The sequence below is a fragment of the Nerophis ophidion genome, linkage group LG02, assembly GCF_033978795.1.
Source record: "Nerophis ophidion isolate RoL-2023_Sa linkage group LG02, RoL_Noph_v1.0, whole genome shotgun sequence".
Classification (NCBI taxonomy): domain Eukaryota; kingdom Metazoa; phylum Chordata; class Actinopteri; order Syngnathiformes; family Syngnathidae; genus Nerophis; species Nerophis ophidion.
The window spans coordinates 45,544,872-45,558,381 of record NC_084612.1 but is presented as its reverse complement, the minus strand read 5'-3'; the positions used below and the strand labels follow the sequence as shown (position 1 = coordinate 45,558,381).

The following is a 13,510-nucleotide window of genomic DNA, read 5'->3' as shown; positions in this document are numbered from 1 at the left end:
ATTGTTCAACAGTCCGGCGTCTTGTTGTCGTATTTTACGCTTCATAATGCGCCACACATTTTCGATGGGAAACATGTCTGGTCTGCAGGCGGGCCAGGGAAGTACCCGCACTCTTTTACTGCAAAGCCACGCTGTTGTAACACGTGGCTTGGCATTGTTTTGCTGAAATAAGCAGGGGCGTCCATGATAACGTTGCATGGATGACAACATATGTTGCTCTAAAACCTGTATGCACCATTCAGCATTAATGGTGCCTTCACAGTTGTGTAAGTTACCCATGTCTTGGGCACTAAACACCCCCATACAATCACAGATGCTGGCTTTTGAACTTTGCGCCTATAACAATCCGGATGGTTATTTTCCTCTTTGTTCCGGAGGACACCACGTCCACAGATTCCAAATATAATTTGAAATGTGGACTCGTCAGACTACAGAACACTTTTCCACTTTGCATCAGACCATCTTAGATGAGCTCGGGCCCAGCGAAGCCGGCGGCGTTCCTGGGTGTTGTTGATAAATGGCTTTCGCTTTGCATAGTAGATTTTTAACTTGCCCTTACAGATGTAGCGACCAACTTTAGTTACTGACAGTGGTTTTATGAAGTGTTCCAGAGCCCATGTGGTGATATCCTTTACACACTGATGTCGGTTTTTCATGCAGTACCGCATGAGGGCTCAAAGATCTGTATCATCATCACTTACGTGCAGTGATTTCTCCAGATTCTCTGAATTTTTTGATGATTTTACAGACCGTAGATGGTAAAATCCCTAAATTCCTTGCAATAGCTTGTTGAGAAATGTTGTTCTAAAACTGTTCGACAATTTGCTTACAAATTAGTGACCCTCGCCCCATCCTTGTTTGTGAATTACTAAACATTTCATGGAAGCTGCTTTTATACCCAATCATGGCACCCACCTGTTCCCAATTAGCCTGCACACCTGTGGGATGTTCCAAATAAGTGTTTGATGGGCATACCTCAACTTTATCAGTATTTATTGCCACCTTTCCCAATTTCTTTGTCACGTGTTGCTGGCATCAAATCCTAAAGTTAATGATTATTTGGAAAAAAAAAATGTGTATCCGTTTGAACATCAAATATGTTGTCTTTGTAGCATATTCAACTGAATATGGGTTGAAAATGATTTGCAATTCATTGTATTCCGTTTATATTTACATCTAACACAATTTCCCAACTCATATGGAAACGGGGTTTGTAGTTTGTATTGCATATAGTGGTTATAGATGTGTTTATAATTACTGCCTACTTCTCTTCATAGATCTTGTATGAGCAGTGGGCCAGCTACAGTGCCTTCTACAAGTATCAACCAATTGGACTGATTAGGTGAGAACCCAATGAAGTATTCCTAATAAACTAGGGAGTTATAGACACTTCATAGCCCACACTTTTAGATTTTGACTGTTGGAGAATGTTACTAACCATTGAGACACAAGGTTGTCATACAATGATTGCATTACAGTTACAGTCATTCCGGGGTGGGTGAACTTTATGACCTGCAGGCCACAATAGGTTCAATCCAATCCACTTTATTTTTATAGCACATTTTTAAAAAAGCAATACAAGTTTCACAAAAGGCTGCACTGTAGTTAAAACACATTTCAAAGCAATATAAAACATAGGACAGTCTAGTGGAGAATACATTTGAATAAGTAGCGTTCTACAATTCGGCCCAGAATCTACATGTATCAAGAATTTTGGCTTTACGATCTGTAAATTTTGGCCAAGTTTAACTTGTTTGTAGAAGTCTCTCTCTTTCTTAAATCAGTATAAGCATTTTTTGCTCCCTATTTAAATTCCAAAGCAAAGGCTAACATTGCACTCCTTACACTTCTCAGCTGCTGTGACGCAGTCCCTTGAATTACCATGACGACATGTATATCACCTGAAAATCTCCCAGAAATGCCGAACAGTTCGATTCAAACATTTTTGAATTATTATAGCGCTCATGGTTCATTGCTTATGGTAATATTGCACATCTTGTAGCGATGACAACTTTTGTGATAAAGAATTTTGATCAAAATATTTGGAAAATTAGTCTGTTGTAGTGAATTGAGTGGTTGACAGGGAAACTAAGTTATGGACATACTACCAGTATTTTACTTGTTTGTTTCTTTGTCCACAGGAAGTATTTTGGAGAGAAGGTTGGATTGTACTTTGCCTGGCTCGGAGTCTACACACAGATGTTAATCCCTGCAGCCATTGTTGGAGTTATCGTCTTCCTCTATGGCTGTGCCACAGTCGATGATAACATACCAAGGTATGGATTATTACACATCTACTGTTATGACCCAAATGCACAAATATAAATATACATAAATTAAATTGAATAAACAATACTTTAATAATTACACTAACACAAAATCAAGTATCAAGACACCTTTTTCTATCGCAGGAACGTTTACAGGAACTTTACCCATTTACCCTGGTTAATGATTGTTTCCGGCAAAAACTACCTAAGTAAATAAAGTTCCACAACGGAATTTCAGAGAGTCAAGCTGTGCTGTTCAGCGCTGATTAATTGAACGAAGTTGGGACGTTTCTTAAACTTTACATTCAAGATTTCATCCGCCATTGCAGTATGCAAGGAACATTTGTTATTTTATTTCTATTGTACATTAATATTTATATTACAAGATACTTGACATTGGATAGAAAGATGAACGAAAGAAGAATATTTGATTTGCAGAACATTAGTAGTGGTTAGAGTAAATTAATAAAAAATTCTTCTGCGGCCCGGTACCAATCGAGTTGTGGACCACTGGCCTAAAGGCCTCATGTAACTAGAGTTGTGTGACATTCCTCCTAAAAATAAATGTATGTTCAAATCCAGTAAACGGCATAGGCAAATAAAAAATTCAGATGCATTAAAGTGTTCGCACGCACATATACAATGACATTCACAATCAACTTGAAATCGGTCACAGACATGTGCGTTGCTTGGAGATTTTTTAAATATTATTTTTAGTAATGGTATATTTTTTAATAGCTGATGTAGTACATAGTTTTGAAACGTTAATTTTATTTTAAATGGAAAACATTTACAAATCCCGTTTCCATATGAGCTGGAAAATTGGGTTAGATGTAAATATAAACGGAATACAATGATTTGCAAATCATTTTCAACCCATATTCAGTTGAATATGCTACAAAGACAACATATTTGATGTTCAAACTGATTAACATTTTTTTTTGCAAATGCTCATCAAACACTTATTTGGAACATCCCACAGGTGTGCAGGCTAATTGGGAACAGGTGGGTGCCATGACTGTGTATAAAAACAGCTTCCCAAAAAATGCTCAGTCTTTCACAAGCAAGGATCGGGCAAGGTACACCCCTTTGTCCACAACTGCGTGAGCAAATAGTCAAACAGTTTAAGAACAACATTTCTCAAAGTGCAATTGCAAGAAATTTAGACATTTCAACATCCACGGTCCATAATATTATCAAAAGGTTCAGAGAATCTGGATAAATCACTCCACCTAAGCGGCATGGCCGGAAACCAACATTGAATGACCGTGACTTTCGATCCCTCAGATGGCACTGTATCAAAAACAGACATCAATCTCTAAAGGATATCACCACATGGGCTCAGGTACACTTCAGAAAACCACTGTCACTAAATACAGTTTGTTGCTACATCTCTAAGTGCAAGTTAAAGTTCTACTATGCAAAGCGAAACCCATTTATCAACAACATCCAAAAACGCCGCCGGCTTCTCTGGGCCCAAGATCATCTAAGATGGACTGATGCAAAGTGGAGAAGTGTTCTGTGGATTGACAAGTCCACATTTCTAATTGTTTTTGTAAATATTCCACATCGTGTCATCCGAACCAAAGGGGACGCAAACCACCCAGACTGTTATCGACGCAAAGTTGAAAAGCCAGCATCTGTGATGGTATGGGGGTGCATTAGCGCTCAAAGCGTAGGTAACTTACACACCTGTGAAGGCACCATTAATGCTGAAAGGTACATACAGGTTTTGGAACAACATATGCTGCCAAGTTAGCGCCGTCTTTACATGGACGCCCTGGCTTGTTTCAGCAAGACAATGCCAAGCCACATTCAGCACGTGTTACAACAAACCAGTTTCCCATCGAAAATGTGTGACGCATTATGAAGTGTAAAATACGACAGCGGTGACCCCGGACTGTTGAACGACTGAAGCTCTACATAAAACAAGAATGGGAAAGAATTCCTTTTTTAAAGCTACAATAATTAGTTTCCTCAGTTAGCAAACTTTTATTGTGTTGTTAAAAGAAAAGGTGATTCAACACATGGCATGTGTTGCAGCCTAAGTTAATTATTATTTGCAAAAAAAAAAAATAAGTTTATGAGTTTGAAAATCAAATATCTTGTCTTTGTAGTGCATTCAATTGAATTTGGGTTGAAAAGGATTTGTAAATCATTATATTCCGTTTATATTTAAATCTAACACAATTTCCCAACTCATATGGAAACTGAGTTTGTAATAAACGAAGCAATAATTATATGCATAGATGTGTGGTAAGCCATAGATAGTAGATAGTACTTTACTGATTCCTTCAGGAGAGTTCTGTCAGGAAAATTAAAATCTCAGCATCATGATGTTTGAAAATTCATCCCATGACCGATTTGCCAATGAGATTTTCATGAATTTCACATTTATGTTTTATTTCAACTTCAGTTTTTGTTTCTGAAATATTTGTAAAAAACTGAATTACTAGAAGATGATCTGATACATCAGTAAGCAACCAGAAATTATTGAATAAATGAAATAATTAGTTAAAATATAGAAAAATTAAAGTTGCAGATGAGTTTGTTGTCCTTGTTTTTCTGTTAACAAGTGGATAAAACAAAAAACAAAAAATTAGAACACCAATCAAAGAATTTAATTTGTGTTTAAAAAGGTCAATGATAAAATCGAAGCAGTTCAAAACAGATAGACCTGGGTTGTCCAATTTGATCATATATTTTTAATGTAACATCTAACCGTGCGCTTATTTCAGTAACTGTGCTGTCCAGTAATGTTATTTACTAATTTTCCTCAACTGATGTACTAGTATCATGTGGTTTATTCTGTACATATGTAGAATCATTCACAACAGAAATTGTAAATTTGGACTCATTTCATTAATCACACATGAAGTTAGAAAGGGATCCATATTATTTCAGCATATGTATGTGCGGCCAAAAAGTGTGTCACCATGCAGTCATAAATACGTCCATCCATCCATTTTCAACCGCTTATTCCCTTCGGTTCTCGCGCCCCCCGCGATCGCGATCTCAGCTACAATCGGGCGGAAAGCGGGGTACTCCCGGGACAAGTGGCCACCTCATCGCAGGTCATAAATACGTACAACACAAAATGTACAGATTATCAAAAGCTTTTATTTGGGTAGAAATGTCACAGGTCATATTACCAACAACACATTTGACAATCAACGCATGAACATAACAATCCTTATTTTGTATCCTAACTCTAACAAAACACATGTAGCTCCCGGGGCAGGGGATACAAAGAACTGATATTGCAACATCCAATGTACACATTTAGAACAACAGTTTCAGCAAACTCATCTTGCAGGCCGGATAAAACCTGTTCAGGGGCCTGATTCGGCATGCGGGCCACACATTTGGCCCCCCCTGGTTTATACTATAGATTAACTTTGGGATCTGTGGGTCCTTTGCGGCCCTGCAGCTTATTTTTTAGGGACTCCAGACACATTCTAAACATACGGTTACACCATAACATTAGACAACAAACATAGCATAAAAAATGGAATAAAATAGCAAACAGGTGTTGAAATGTTGTCTTTAAGATCACAAAGCTGCCATGCTGTTTGTTTTTCTTTAAAACTGTCATTGTTAAAAAAAAAATAAAAAAAATACATCAAAACCAATGTTGTTGTTATTGACCTATTCAAGGCTACAAAAAAATATAATATTACATTTGAAATATTTTATGGGATGTGTGTTTGCCATATAAGAAACAAATGTTTTCTTTTACCAAAAAGGCATAAAACATAAATTAAATAAATTCTGATTATTTTTTTAAATTTATTATCTGTTCTGTCCAGCCACTCAGGGAAATCATATTGTTGATGAAGATGATAGCATCTGCTGTACAGATTTACTTTAGAAAAGAGAAGTATTGAATAATTTTCTTGTTGCCTTATTTGTTTATGACTTTATTAATTTTATTAAACAAAATTAGTTGTCCTTTAAATAATATAAAATGTACTAGAGCTGTTTATCTTTTTATGGAGGAATGTAGTTAATAATTGAACTGGCATGCAACGTTATTAGAAACGTATACATTTTGAATCGAGAATCGTTTTGAATGGATTCTGAATTGAACCCATAAGAATCAAATCAAATCGCGTGAACCTTAAGCTTTGACGATTTGATTGTTTAACACAAATATCCAACATTGTAATGTGGCAAAGTGGGATATGATGACTAAAAATCCTTTAACAATACCAAGTTGGATAACGCCACCATCTTAAGGGGAGGTATCTCCGCTGGTAGAGGTCCAATGGTGACATAGACCAGAGGCTGGTGTATAGAAAAATATAATCCATTTATTGTTTCCAATAATAAAAAGTTGTTTCAACTAGTGCCAAGGCTTAATATAGGAGGGTGGTAGGGTTTATAACCAGGGCAGGTGGGTAGAAGCAACCCCATTGAGCGGTAGGAACATATAGATTTGGGTACCTAAACACAACAATGATCTATCACCGCAAGCAATACAAAAGTACAGAATGAGCTGCTACTAGAGATGCGCGGATAGGCAATTATATCATCCACATCCGCGTCACCAAAATCGTCATCCACCCGAACCAACATTTTATCGGGACCGTACCCGCCCGCCAACCACCCGCTGAATTACATCAGAGGTTGGCCACCTTTACCACTCAGAGACCTATTTAAAACTGTTTCATAGAGTAATGTAGTCAATTGGAGCCGCTAACGTTCTCGCAATTATTCAATAGCGTTAATCCTGATGACAAGAATGTGGGCGTGCTATGAAGCCATTGCCTTAACACCTTCAACAACTTGTAAGAACCGATTGTTGGTCCAGCAACATGTTGTGTGGAGCTTCCGTAATCTCACATATGAGATTGAATGGCATACTGGGTGATACGGAGTACACTGATGGTTGTGATATAAACAACTTTAACACTTACTAATATGCCCCACGCTATGAAGCCACACAATACAAGATTGACAAACACATTTCGGGAGAACATCCTCACAGTAACAAAACATAAATGCAACACAACTAATACCCATAATCCTTTGTATTCATGACACTTCCTGAATATATTTTACACCCCCGCGCTCCCAACCCTGCCCACCTTACCGACGCACGGGGGTTTGGGGTGTATAAAATAGTCAGGAAGTGTCATGAATACAAAGGATTATGGGTATTTTTTGTGTTGCGTTTATGTTGTGTTACTGTGAGGATGTTCTCCCGAAATGTGTTTGTCCTTCTTAATTGGTGTGGCTTCAAAGCGTGGCGCATATTAGTAAGAGTGTTAAAATTGTTTATATCACAACCATTAGTGTACTCTGTGTCACCCAGTATGCCTTGCAGTCGTGTGCGTGTTGCTGCGGAAGCCACACACAACATGATGCTGGACTGACAAGCAGATTGTGTATGATGTAGAAGGCGACAAAGCCAATGGCTTCATAGCACACACTAATATTTAATATCCGGGTGACTGCCGGCAGAGTCATTCAAGGGAATAATAGCGTCCCCTATTGACTTATTCGCTTTATGACATGGGTTTTAAATGACTCATTGAATGGCAAAGGATACCGATCCCAGAACAATGTATATCAAATGTCTTCGGATGGTTCAACCACCACCCGCCCGAACCTAATTAAAATCTATTTTTTCGTCATGTCAGCCACCCGACCCGCGGTTTACCCACGGACTCCGCGGATGAGACCGCAAACCGCGCATCTCTAGCTGCTACATATGCAGAATATCACTGCAATAAATCTAGAAGTGGAAAATAAGTCACTTCACACAATATTATAGTAGCCAGTATCAAAATATGTTCCATCCCCCCTGGGACACAGTTTACTGGCGGGGGTTTGAAATTTACCAAATTAGCAACACAATTATGAAAAGGGAGTCTGGAAGCTTAAAAACCCTTGCCTTAACAATTCCAATTTAAGGCACAATTCTAATATAAGGCACAAAGGTAAGTACACAGTGTGGGGTGGTAGACTTAGCCTCCTATAAAAGCATGACAACAATTATTAGCACAATATTCACACACTTACATTGGTTTTTACATTTATAAAATAATTCCCCCCTAATAACAAAGAGATGTGTAACTTTCTGTAGAAACACCTAATGAGTTGTGTCTTTTTTTGATTGATTGATTTTGATTGATACTTTTATTAGTAGATTGCACAGTTCAGTACATATTCCGTACAATTGACCACTAAATGGTAACACCCGAATACGTTTTTCAACTTGTTTAAGTCGGGGTCCACGTTAATCAATTCATGGTACAAATATATACAATCAGCATAATACAGTCATCACACAGGTTAATTATCATAGTATATACAATGAATTATTTACATTATTTACAATCCGGAGTGTGGGATGAGGAGCTTTGGTTGATATCAGTACTTCACTCATCAACATTTGCTTCAACAGAGAAATGAACATTAAATGATAAATGGGTTGTACTTGTATAGCGCTTTTCTACCTTCAAGGTACTCAAAGCCCTTTGACACTACTTCCACATTTACCCATTCATTCACACATTCACACACTGATGGAGGGAGCTGCCATGCAAGGCGCCAACCAGCACCCATCAGGAGCAAGGGTGAAGTGTCTTGCTCAGGACACAACGGACGTGACGAGATTGGTACTAGGTGGGATTTGAACCAGGGACGCTCGGGTTGCGCACGGCCACTCTCCCCACTGCGCCACGCCGTGAAACAGTGTAGGTCTTAGTTAGTAGGATATGTACAGCGAGTAGTGAACATAGTGAGTTCAGATAGCATAAGAACAAGTATATACATTAGAAGTACATTTGATTATTTACATTAAGTTATTTATAATCCGGGGAGATGGGATGTGAATGGAGGAGGGTCCTGACTCCTTGTTGTGTCAAACCGTCTCAATCTTTACAAACAAAGATAACATTATAATACACTCTTATGATTACATATTTAGATATCTAAAAATCAAAGTGCAAGATTGCTGGCATTACAGGACTCAGTAACGCTTTTGAAGAAGTAATCTATTCTCTCCTGGGATGGGAGTTAGTGGTTAGCTACCAGCCGAAAACCGCCAAACACGACCAGTTAGCGTGACACCAACAGGCAAAAGGTGCATTAAACCATGGTTACATCCATGAATGTTATTTCCCTTGGCTAAATGGCGTCAATCCAAATCTCTTTAAGATTAGTGCAGCAGGAACTACAGTTGTCAACCACAAATATTGGTTTTGGAAGCAGCTCATACACAGTTAAGGTACCAACTTCTAAGTCAAGAGTAATTCATAAAAGTATAAAACACTTGTTAAGAGCATTGCCGACACCGGTGGCAAGCGGCCATATTCAAACGTGCACATCAGGAAACACTGATGAGGCAAAAGGCAGATGTCTGATCTCCTGCCTCACCATGGCTCCTTCCTAGAGGCGCTGGGTCCTAAAGACCGCCCCGTTACAGTAAAAACATAGGTCAAAAAAGCGGAAAATCTATAGCTTCCCTTTATAATTCACTTGTTTTCTTTTGATGAACCCAATTTTGTGTATTGTCTCATTGCATGAGATGAGATTATCTTCCTACTCCTATTCAAACAGCATGTTGGTTGAGTGGTTGTAATCATTTTGAACATGTACGCAATTTTCCATGATACAGTACATCAGATATTTTACACATTTCCATTTGTCTTTACTACATGCCCGAAAAGGGGTGGGAAGAAGCAAAGTGTATTTAATTCTACTACTACTACTAATCTACTCTAGGTGTGTGGAGCATTAACTGATCAGAGTCTGTGTGTTTGTCCACTTGATATTATTCACTACACTGAAAAAAGTGACTTTTTGGTGCTGTAAACTCTATTAGAGTAACTGTCATAATTTATACCTAATATTTTTAACATTCAGTAAGAACTAGAGTTTCCTAAGTGAAATTAAACATTTTATTAACGTAATACATGAATTATGTGGGAAGAGTAAGTTTTACTTATGTTTCCTCATCCTATTTAAATGTTTAATAGTTGTACGTACATAAACCTAAAAATATTACATAAACTTTACTCTGAAAATCTAGTGTTTTGAAACGCATGCATGACGACGCATGCGCACAGCACAACAGGCTCTGGCCGACTGGCTCTGCTCTGGTCCGTTAGGATCACTTCACAGAGCACTGCAAGGTGGCATTATGGGTCATTCTTATCTTGCGTTTATAATGTGTTACAGAGTCGATGTTCTCCAGAAATGTGTTTGGTGTGGATTCACAGAGTGTGGCGCATATTAGTAAGAATGTTAAAGTTGTTTATATCACAACCGTCAGTGTAAAAGGTATGGTTGTTGACCAAGTATGCATTGCAATCTCGTATGAGAAGCAGCGAAACACATGTGTCCTTCCGGCATGCAGACAGCATGGTGTAAAAGTGGGCGCGATGAAATGTTGTAGAGCAGTGATCCCCAACCACCGGGCTATGGCCGCAGAATACATTTTTATAAAAAATGTTTTATCACACTCTATTTTTTACTGCATGCCATTGATAAATGGAGGAGTAAGAAGAGGTTTTGAATTAATTAGAGCCCCGGCGGCAATTCAAGGAAATACGGTATATAAAATTTACTTAAAATTTTGAGTAAAATGATGTTCCTGCCGATGAAAAACAAGTAGACTTTACTTAATTTGTTTAAATAAATATAACTTAAAACTTGGATGTAACTAAGTAACTGTTACTTAATATCTTCACAACTGTTATGTTATATGGTAAGTAGAATTTACTTGATACTGGCAAGTGAGTGTTACTTGATATTGCAGCATTAAATTTTACTGAAATCATTTGCGTGCAAGTACTTACAATAATTTTTTCAAGTAAATCTTATGAGTTATTTTTTTCAGTGTATCAGAGTGTTTGACTGGCATGCCAGTGTGCTGTACGGTCTGATATCTTAATAGCTACTGGTGTACAAACGAGTGGAGCCATGTCCCTGTGATCAATACACTGTTGCTGCAATATGAAGCATCAGCTCATGCAGTTTGTTTGTGAGGGATCTAGCATTGGTAAGGAAATGGCAGCTTGTGTGGCAGTCTGCGCAGCCAGTCTCTGCAGAACTGGTCCCTGTCACTGTGGCTGCCTCCGCAGAGGTTAAGGGTAAAGTTCTTGTGGTGGAAAAGTGACTGGTATTTGACTGACACATAACGTAACTTCCTGTTACTATCAGAGGCACATTTCCTCGACAAGATATCACTACCCCTATATATGACAGTTGAAACCAAAAGACAAATTATATTTACTAAATGCAAATAATATTCTGAATGATTTTGAAAAGGATCGAATTTAGCAGCCTGAACAAAATGTGTGCTGTGTTTCATACATAGTATTACATAAATGTTGTTCTAAGTTTGCTGTTCTACTATCTTCCCTTACAGCATGGAGATTTGCGATCCAAGGAACAACATCACCATGTGCCCGCTGTGCGATAGCGCTTGTAGCTATTGGAAGCTAGTGACAGCATGTGGTACTGCCCGAGCCAGCCACCTCTTTGACAACCCTGCAACTGTCTTTTTCTCTGTTTTCATGGCCCTGTGGGGTAAATATACTCAACTTTATAATTCTTCCATTAAAAAAATCATTTGTAGGATAGGAAATCACAGTTTTAATAATAAATTTGCAAATCTTTTCACAATTGAAACATTGTGTGCACACACACAGAGTACAACAATATACATTACAACTTAAATGTAGTTCAAAATTAAATTGGTAATCAGAGTGCTTAACTCAACGGGGTTTTGCTTGTGGAAAGACTTGCCTAATGTGTCACTTTACGGGCAGGTTTTATTTTGAATAGGGCTAAACAATTGTGAAAAAAAATCTATTCGCCATTTTTTTTCCTCAAAATGTATATTTTCTCTCCGATTTAATTTTCAAAAACTCATTCCTTTTAACAAACACAAGCACTTTGATCCGTATCACTGAAAACACTTAAAATAAAATGTTCGTTCTTATAAATAATAACATTTTAAATTTCCTAAATACTTAGATTTTCAGTCTTGCCACACTGCACTTTGATTATTGAAAGTCGCAAGGGTGCTTGACTGCTTTAATTGTGTGAGAGTGAGGCAAAACCGGATGTTATTAAAGGCCCACTGAAAGCCACTACTACCCACCACGCAGTCTGATAGTTTATATATCAATGATGAAATATTAACATTGCAACACATGCCAATACGGCCTTTTTAGTTGACTAAATTACAATTTTAAATTTTATCGGGAGTTTCGTCTTCGAAACGTCGCGTAATGATGACGTGTACGCGTGACGTCACGGGCTGTTAGGAATATGAGCGCTGCACACACACGCAGCTAAAAGTCGTCTGCTTGAACGGCATAATTACAGAGTATTTTGGAGATCTGTGTTGCTGAATCTTTTGCAATTTGTTCAATTAATATTGGAGAAGTCACAGTAGAAAGATGGAGTTGGGAAGCTTTAGCCTTTTAGCCACACAAACACACGGTGAGTCCTTTTTTAAAATTCCTAGAGGTGAAACTTTCCTATGGATCAGAGCGCGGTCAAGCCAACATGAATCCCGACCACTTGTCAACCAGCAGGTTTCGGTGAGAAAATTGTGGTTAAAAAGTCGCTTCTTACCGGAGAAAAGCTAAGCTTGTGCCGTCCATAGCTGCCGTCGACTCCCCTGAGACACTGCGCGTCAAGACACCCGTGGAAACACCCTTCCGACTATCAGGTACTGTTAAACTCACTAAAACACTAGCAACACAATAGATAGATAAGGGATTTCCCAGAATTAACCTAGTAAATGTGTCTAAAAACATCGGAATCCGTCCCAATGCAATCGCGTTTTTTTTTTTTTTTTTTTACTTTTTTTTTTCTAGTCCGTCGCTATCAATATCCTCAAACACAAATCTTTCATCCTCGCTCAAATTAATGGGGAAATTGTCGTTTTCTCGGTTGGAATAGCACATTTTGTTGGAGGCTCCCATTAAAAACAATGTGAGGATGTGAGGAGCCATCAACATGTGACGTCATCGTCTGCAACTTCCGGTAGAGGCAGAGCTTTTCTCTTAGCACCGAAAGTTGCAAACTTTATCGTGGACGTTCTCTACTAACTCCTTTTTAGCAAAAATATGGCAATATCGCGAAATGATCAAGTATGACACATAGAATGGACCTGCTATCCCCGTTTGAATAAGAAAATCTAATTTCAGTAGGCCTTTAAAGTAACACCTGAAATCGTGGTTGGGTTCCTTCCTTCATGTTAGGCTTTCACAACA

The 13,510-nt window shown here is 38.2% G+C and overlaps 1 protein-coding gene across 3 annotated transcripts in view; it reads left to right on the top strand.

Annotated features, from left to right (window-relative positions):
• ano1a (anoctamin 1, calcium activated chloride channel a) overlaps positions 1-13,510 on the top strand; it is a 156,046-nt gene that overhangs the window by 78,347 nt on the left and 64,189 nt on the right. For 2 of the 3 annotated variants that reach the window (XM_061884759.1, XM_061884745.1), the window contains 3 exons: positions 1,278-1,342; positions 2,142-2,276; positions 11,650-11,810. In XM_061884759.1, coding sequence (XP_061740743.1) covers positions 1,278-1,342; positions 2,142-2,276; positions 11,650-11,810 — 361 coding nt within the window. The remainder of the gene's footprint in view (positions 1-1,277; positions 1,343-2,141; positions 2,277-11,649; positions 11,811-13,510) is intronic. The other variant, XM_061884754.1, reaches the window with a different exon arrangement.